Raw genomic sequence first — 9,036 nt, 5'->3', positions numbered from 1 at the left:
AAACTACTGGTGAGAGAGATCTCAAACAATGCAACAGAAAATAAAACTGAAAGTTTAAAAAGCACCTTAATAAACGAGATATTATAGAGCGAGAGCGAATTAAGAAGGGAGAAGAGAGCACGGTGATTACTAAGGAGGCGATAGAGGGTTTTATATAGTAATGCAAAGGAAGCATGACCTCAATTATAATACTGAATTATCGATTAGTGCGTTAATTAGATTTCAATTAGAATTATATTATTGAGTGAGACATGTAGGGCTTCTAATGCTGGCATAAAGCCGTAACTCAGGCTGCTCTAGTCACTGTACACTTGGAGTTGGTCAATGACGACACTAGGCTCCGATCTCCATTGAAATGCTATTCCAAAATATTTTAGTAACGTTATAAAGCTAAAAATAAATATTTTCCCTAATAACCTTTAAATTCACGTAGTTTTTATCAAGTAAATATTAAATTAGAAAAAGGAAAAGAAGCGCATGGAAGCAAGAAGAAAAAGTGAAATCGACACATGTCCAGCTCGGACTTGACCATATAGACCAGAAATACAGTTAAAGCATTGACTAGTTGTCTCCTTTAATGAATAAACAATTGGTCACGTTTCTCTTCTAGCTCTTTCCGGATCTGTCAGCGTCCTATTTTTTACTCTTACTTTTCTTTGAGTGTGTGCACCATATTGTTATTATATATTCTGATGTATATGTCCTATAATTGCGGGTTTATCTTTCATAGACAACATATATCCTATAAGAATATGCAGTTCAAAAAAAAAAAATCCTATAAGAATATTTATTTCTCTTGGCAGAATTTCAAACTTAAAATTCATAATTTCAGAAATCTAAAAAACTAAATGGTAATAGTATGGTGGTACGAGAAGGTTAATACGTCGATTCTGAATTCGAATTTTGGGAAAAACTAATTTACAACATAAAGCTATGTGTTAAATTAAATCTCATTAAATTCAGAGCTAACTTATTCGTCAGTACTATCTCCCTTTGAGATTCGTTGAACATTGATTGGTCTAAGACACTCACGCTTAATTTTTTTTTTTAAACAAAAATGTTACAAATCGCAGCTCAACAAGTTATCTTCTCAAGTTGATAAAAAAAAAACAAGTTATCTTCTCAAAGTCATTCCATGTGAATGAGGATATATAGTAGCCACATACGTACGCACCTATAAAGTATGCGAGTGCGATCGATCAATTTGCCCATTTTGGAGTCACTGTTTGGTCCATGTTATGCACTTACATCGAGCACTTCGAAACTATCCCGTTCTATTGTCGATGTGATTGTGCACGATACGAAATTTGTAAAGAGACCATACCTGAGAGTTATGAGTGTTTCGTCTGCACGTTCATTAATCCAGTTTTAGATACTTCGAGAAACATATACAATTTTTGGTTTAGTAGCTGGCGAATTTTAGCTTGCTAAAAAACTTGATCTCGAAGGCATCTTAGAACATGATTATTGGAAGGTTCTTAGGATAGAGTTCTTAAAATAGAGTTTTTAAAATAATCATGCATCGTATGTCGATGCATATATATATAGACCTACTACTCTTGAATATCCAGAAAAAGATCTATCTGTATACTACACTTTTCATTAAAGTTTTGTTTGAACAAATTTCATAAACCTGAGATACCCCTAAATTAATAAAAACATATACAATTTTCGGTCTTACTAGCTAGTCGTTTTACATAAACTTTTGTTGGTCTCAGATCTCACACTTGAAATTAGTCTGAAAAATACATTACCGTCAAAGTGACAAATGGTGCGAAAACCAGTCACAATCCTATGGTCGAGCTAGCCACCTCGCAATCCCAAATGATTTGACCTTGATTGTTTCTAGGTCTTGTAAAATAAGTTAACTGGATCTCATATCCACAGCTTCCACAAGAGCTTTAAAGCAACATTGTTATTTTCTTTTGTGCACCATGATAGTTAATATGACTTTCTTTATGAACTACTGTATAAGACTGGTTTACAATTACTATTCCACAATCGTTGTAATGGTTGCCTTGTAAACTTTTTCATGACGATCGCTGTTAAGGTGGTGTATTATCCAAGTATCCAACACACATGCAAGAAATATACGATGGAGAATCAATCTGATAAAGAAATCATAATTCAGTATAGTCACTTCATTTTTAGATAATTGATCATGAATACGTGTTATCAAATATATTATAAATATTTTAATGTTAGATTTATTTATTTAAAATTCGTTAGGTATTTAGTGGGTTTTTAGATGTTGATTCAGGCATCGCAAATAACCAAAAAAAATGCTTTTGTTAAAGTTTCTAATGTTACCCTAATAATTTTTTTGCTGGATATCGAAGAGATCCAAGTTAAGTGTTTTTTTCTCTCTCTGTATTTGATCGTTGGCTCTGATCGGTTGATCAAACTACATTTCCGACCTATACGATTTTTCAGGTTCACATGTCCTTATTAGAACTGACGTGTCTCCTAATCTGTCGACATTTGTTTAGATATTATCAACTATTGCAGTTTTATGCCAATTTTTTTTTGCGGCAAACGGTTTACGCATTCATTAATTACATTCATGCCTTGTTTCTTAAGCTAAATATAACTGAATTTAGTCTTGTTTCTTAAGCTATATATAACTGTATTTAGTCATGTTTCTTCTATATATACGGCTTCTGTTTCTTTTCATGTATGCATTTGCCTAGTATTAATTAAAGTCAGTAACAAGAAATTTATGTGCTATTTAACTAACATTTGCACCCAAAAAAAAAAGAAAGAAATTTATGTGCGCCAGTGGTTTATATGGTTGGCGTCTTCGGCCACTGTGTAGGCTCGATTTTTTAATCCAATATTAAACCAAATGTGCACAACCGCACAAGTAGGACACAAAAGAAGCAAGTTGCCGTATCAATGTGTAAATAAACACATATATGCAATGTTTTCAGAACCGGACCGGCCAGTTGAGCCGTGAATCGGTTAGTAAAACGAGTCCGGGTTTAATCAAAACTCGGATTTAAATTAAACCGCCAAAACCGGTCAAAAACCGGCAAAACCGGTAACTCGGGTCGTAGAAAAAACTCGGTTCAACCAAATACTGAACATAATTTAATCAATTTAGATGCACAAATGGTAACTATTTATTTGATTCCCGATTTTTAGTCTGTCCTTTATAAACCTAAATCTTTTCTTTCTTTTTAAAATTTTTCTTTTCACATGTGTTTCCTTTCCATTACACATACATACTATATTTCATCATACATTGATGATCATTCATATTATTTTATTTCGTGCTATATATTTAGTACTCGCACACGTTGATTTTGTATTATTATGCATTGTTTATAATTTTTTTTAACTTTAATTAGTTATATAAACAATAATGGTTACACTTACTTTAAATTTTTCTCAGTGTATTTTCAGTTTTGTCACATTGTTACATATATATACATATATTTAAAAATATATATTAAATGAAAAAACTTAAAACCCGGTTGAACCGGTTGGACCGGTCTGACCAGTCATCCAGTAGCAATGCCGAGTCGATGACCGTGTTTTTAAAACATTGCATATATGTATAGGAGTGTTCCAAAACAAAATGTATATAGTTAGTTGACGGAAATATATCATTGTTAATAGTTGCTTCAATAGTACATGATTTAAATTTGCAAAAGGAAATTACCTGTATCATACAAAGATGTGTTGTGTGTAACTTGCACTAGTTGGTTTGTACTGAAAAGAAATTCCAAATTGTTAGTCGTGTCGAATTTCTTCGTCGTTACTATCAAGAGAAACAAAAAATAAATAATCTGTAGGAATATATAATAGATATATAATATTAAAAAAAAAGCTAATTAGCTCAATATACAAATTATAGCAAGAAATTGCAGAAAGCTATGTTTATGGTGTTGGACCAACTTGAACTCGTCTTTTTCCCCAACCCTAAGTCATAACAACTTATATTTGTGACGCTGGAAGAGCCACGTACGACCACTTTTAGTTGCCGTAAAATAATATAAGAAATGTAACGCCGACTATCTAGAATCAATGATGATTTATTTGGCAAAAAAAAATGAATCGATGATGATGCATTATGATGGTTGTATTAGTTTAGTGTTAAACTTATAATATCAACACTATTAACATTTATGTGACATATTTTTGTATTACATGTTATCAACCTTTAATATAGCCTATTTTAATTATAAATAAAGTCTCACCAAATATTTAATTAAGTGCGTGTAAGTGCTCGTGTGGTTTTTCTCTGAAAAATTAAAAGAAAAAGCGTCTGTGTACGTTTTAAGATTTTTGTAAAGATGTGTTCTTACTTCTTACGAATATTTCAGCAACAAATCTGATAATTATGGTAGTCGTGTATTAGGATATGGTTTATTCTGGTTAATGTTAACCGATGATATGAGTTTCCTTTTGCTTGTCATCATATATATATATGAACCAATGTACATACTTTGTGAATCAATCAAGATACATTTTCATAATCTTAATATGGTATCAAAGACTAACAAACTTTTCCGCTTTCTTTCCTGATTTCGCGAGCTTCAATTCACCATGAGTACTCCGATCTCTTCTTTCCTCGTTGATTCCTTCGTGTTTCTATTGATTCAACTTCTCGATTTCATCACTTTCGTCTCGTTTTTCGTCGTCGTCGTCTTCTCTGAGCTTTGATCTCATCTTCAGTGAGATTCGAGCTTTCAATCTTTCGTTTCTGGTGTTTCTGAGCTTCGATCTTGCGTATTTCGCACATTTGAGCTTCTTTTCTTGTTCGATTTCACTTCGATTGAACATCTTCTTTCTTGTTGCCGATGGAAGCGAATCAATCCTCTGCGACCTCGAATCGTCTCGCTGTTGATCATTATGACAATCCGTTCTTCCTCCACAACTTAGATCTTGATGGACTTGCTCTCGTCATCGATCATCTTGCTCCAGGTGCTGATTTTCATGTTTGGCGTCGTTCGGTACGTATGGCTCTCAATGTCAGAAACAAACTCGGATTCATCGATGGTACTATCTTGAAACCCCCTGATAATCATAGAGATTCTGGTGCTTGGTCTAGATGCAATGACATGGTCTCTACTTGGTTGATGAATTCGGTTTCGAAGAAGATAGGTCAGAGTTTGCTATTTGTAAATAACGCTGAAGGGATGTGGAAGAATCTTATGTCAAGATTTAAGCAAGATGATGCTCGAAGAATCTATGTGATTGAGCAGAAGTTGAGTAACATTCAGCAAGGCTCTCTTGATATTAGTACATACTACACAGAATTGATCACTTTGTGGGAAGAATATCAAAACTATGTGGATCTTCCGATTTGTACGTGTGGGAAATGTGAATGTCATGCTGCAGTCTCTTGGGAAAAGCTTCAGCAACGGAGTCGTGTCATAAAGTTTTTGATGGGGTTGAATGAAGCGTATGAAGCAACTCGCCGTCACATACTGATGCTGAAACCAATTTCATCCCTAGAAGAAGTCTTCAACATGGTCACTCAAGATGAAAGACAAAAGAGCATCAAACCAACGACTAAGATTGATAATGTGGTTTTTCAGAACTCTATTTCTGATTTGGAGGCTTCTGTGTATGCTGGTCCTACTGAGAATATGGCATATGCTACTATGAATAACAACTACTGAGGCAAGCCGCGTCCTATATGCACGCATTGTGGAATAGCAGGTCATATATTCCAAAAATGCTTCAAGCTTCATGGTTATCCTCCTGGCCATCGTTATCATAATGCTACTTCTCAGCGGGCATCATCTCAAGCATCTTAGACTGGCTCTTATTCAGAGACCACCTCAGAACAAACCAAATCAGTCTTCCTCTGGTTCGTTTATGAAGACCAACAGTAATGCTCATGTTGCTTCTCCAAATCCATCCTCGCAGTCTCAGCTGGATTTGAGCTCTTTCCATCCTAATCAAGTTCAACATTTGATCCAACAGTTACAGTCTCATGCGAGAGCTTCAGACTCTGGTCCTTCACATTCCATTGCTCATTCTTCTATCACAGATCAGGGTGTTATGGCAGTTCCGTCATCAAGTGGTACTATACATTTTCTTTCTACTAGCCTTCGCTATGAAAACTATTCTCTTACTTTTCAACATCAAATTTTATCTTCTCTTGCTGATCATTTACCTACTGGTTCCTGGATAATTGATAGCGGAGCAACTACACATGTTTTTTCTGATATGACTATGTTTAGTTCAGTAACCACTGTTGCAGGTGTCACGGTCTCTCTCCCTAATGGAACCCGTGAACCCATAACTCATACTGACACTATTCATTTATCTGATTCTTTAGTTTTACATGATGTCTTACATGTTCCATCATTACGTTTCAATCTATTGAGTGTTAGTAGTTTGTTGCACCGTGATCATCATTCTGCTCATTTCTTGTTTGACTCATGTTATATTCAGGAGCATACTCAGGATTCGATGATTGGTAGAGGCTCATTGATACACAATCTTTACATTCTGGACACACAACTTGCTTTTTCGTCATCTTTGCGTTTCTGTGGATCCTTGAAGCTTGATGGTTCTCTATGGCATCAATGCCTTGGGCATCCATCATCTGCCAAGTTACAGCATTTATCTCCTCAAATTCATATAGATAAGTCTTCTAATCTTGATGTCTTTAGTTGTCCAGTGTGTCCTCTAGCTAAACAAAAGAGATTTCCATTTTCGAGTCATAACAACATGTCTAGTGCACCATTTGATCTTGTTCATATGGATACTTGGGGTCTATTTGCGGTTGAGTCTATAGAACGTTACAAATATTTTCTTACTATTGTAGATGATCACACCCGTGTAACTTGGATCTATATGTTGTAATCAAAAAGTGATGTTTCTACAATTTTACCTTCTTTTCTTAATCTTGTGCGCACTCAATACAATAAAAATATTAAAATGATCCATAGTGATAATGCTCCAGAACTTGCATTTTCAAATATAATTCGTGATAATGGCATTATGCATCAGTTCTCTTGTGCATATACTCCACGACAAAACTCAATTTTGGAGAGAAAACATCAACATTTGTTAAAGGTTGCTCGTGCATTAATGTTTCAATCTCATATGCCATTATCTTATTGGAGTGATTGTATTCTCACTGCTGTGTTCTTGATAAACCGCACCCCATCTCTGTTACTAAACAAGATTAGTCCTTATGAAAAATTGACTAGTAAGAAACCTGACTATAATTTCTTACGGTCTTTTGGTTGCTTATGCTATGTCTCTACTCTAGATAAGGATATGAATAAGTTCACTCATAGAGCAAAATCATGTGTTTTTCTAGGCTATCCATCTGGTTATAAAGGTTACAAGGTTCTTGATTTGGAAACTCGTTCTGTATCTGTTTCACGTAATGTCATATTTCATGAAACTGATTTTCCATTCAAGAAAATTACTTCTGATTCAAACACTGATCACATTTTCACAAAATCTATTTTACCTTTACTTATACCTACTGTTATAGATTCATTTGTTCCTGTGCATTCTTCTTCATCTTCTGAATCTACATCTCATTCATCTTGTTCATCATTATCTATGGGTGACACGGTTCCGTAGACAGAGACTATGGCTGCTGAGACAGAGGTTCCTGTTCTAAACACAACCAGACCATGACGACATGGTAAAGCTCCTAGCTATCTTTTAGACTACCATTGTTCTCTTATCTCCATGAAAAAAGCCCTTTCATCCCATTTTGTTTCAAATATAACCACTTCCTTTCATTCTCTTGACACTTATTCCCCTCCTCGCCATCCCATTTCTTCAGTCCTCTCTTATGATAATATCACACCATGTTTTAAAAATGCCATCCTCACTTGTTCCTTAGAAACTGCTCCTACTTCTTTTAAACAAGCCATCAAATCTGTGATATGGACGAAAGCAATGAATGTGGAGTTCCAAGGTATGGCTCTTAATAAAACTTTCTCTGTTGTTTTACTTCCTTCGGGAAAGAATATTGTGGGATGTCGTTGGATTTACACCATCAAGTATAACGTTGATGGTTCAGTTGAGCGTCCCAAAGCTCGTTTGGTTGCTAAGGGGTATACTCAACTCGAGGGTCTTGACTATACCGATACCTTCTCACCGGTGGCAAAGATGACTAGTGTGAAACTTCTCTTGGCATTAGCGGCTAATCATGGCTGGTCCATTTCTCAAATGAATGTAACCAATGCCATCCTGCATAGTAACTTCGATGAGGAGATATACATGAGTTTACCTCTGGGATATATACCTGCTCCGGGTGAAGCGTTACCACCAAATCTAGTCTGTAAACTTCATAAGTCCATATATGGACTCAAGCAGGCATCTCGTCAGGGGTACAATTTCTTTTCCTCTGTTCTTCTTGCAGATGGTTTCACACCTTCTCGGAGTGATCATTCACTATTTGTCAAGATTAACGAAACTTCATTCATTCCCTTACTGGTATATTGTGATGATTGTGAGAACCGAAATTCGCACTATCGATTTACGTTTAAATTAGGAAACTAGGAAAACCCTAATTTCCCAGAGGTCCCGGATCTCTGTGAGAGCCAATGGCAAGTGACCAAATATATGCGGAAATCATGAAAAGATAACAAACGAGTTTAGAGAAAACAGTAGATCTTATTTCGAATCCGCGTGAGAGCGTTGCGATCATTACAAGGGATCATAAACCTAGGTCGGTTTAGGCTTTTTCCTCTTCTGCCCTTAAGCCGTCATATCTTAAATATGGAGATATTCCGTTTTTCCCGATCTTTCTAATTATCTTCGAATACTTCGTATTTATCCGTGGAAACTTGACATTTATCTTTCCTCGCGAACCGAGCATAAACCGTCCTACGGTTTATGGGCTTTTGGATAAGAAATCGTAAGTGGGTTTCGAGTCACGTCTTAGGTCTCTTTGGGCCATTGTTTGACTCGAAACGTTTATTACGGCTTCTTTCGTTAAAAACGAACTTTCCGTGGTTTTTATCGTAAAGTTCGATTGATGATTTCAAATGACGAGAAACATGAAATGGGTTGCCTACGGTCTTCCAGAGATAGCATTAAAGAGTA

General features: G+C 35.5%; 1 protein-coding gene and 1 long non-coding RNA gene across 2 annotated transcripts in view; one reads left to right on the top strand and one right to left on the bottom strand.

Moving 5' to 3' along the window:
- The window catches only part of LOC106310393, a 2,352-nt gene extending 2,212 nt beyond the window's left edge, over positions 1-140 (bottom strand). The window contains exon 1 of the long non-coding RNA XR_001263779.1: positions 66-140. This is a non-coding gene — a long non-coding RNA (uncharacterized LOC106310393). The remainder of the gene's footprint in view (positions 1-65) is intronic.
- A 4,665-nt stretch (positions 141-4,805) lies between these two features.
- Positions 4,806-5,630, top strand: LOC106308770. The gene has a single exon (XM_013745894.1). The coding sequence runs from the start codon at positions 4,806-4,808 to the stop codon at positions 5,628-5,630; it is 825 nt and encodes a 274-aa protein (XP_013601348.1).
- Positions 5,631-9,036: the final 3,406 nt, after the last annotated feature.

The sequence above is a fragment of the Brassica oleracea genome, chromosome C8 (genome assembly GCF_000695525.1).
Source record: "Brassica oleracea var. oleracea cultivar TO1000 chromosome C8, BOL, whole genome shotgun sequence".
In the NCBI taxonomy this organism is placed as follows: Eukaryota; Viridiplantae; Streptophyta; class Magnoliopsida; order Brassicales; family Brassicaceae; genus Brassica; species Brassica oleracea.
This window is presented reverse-complemented; position numbering and strand designations above follow the sequence as displayed.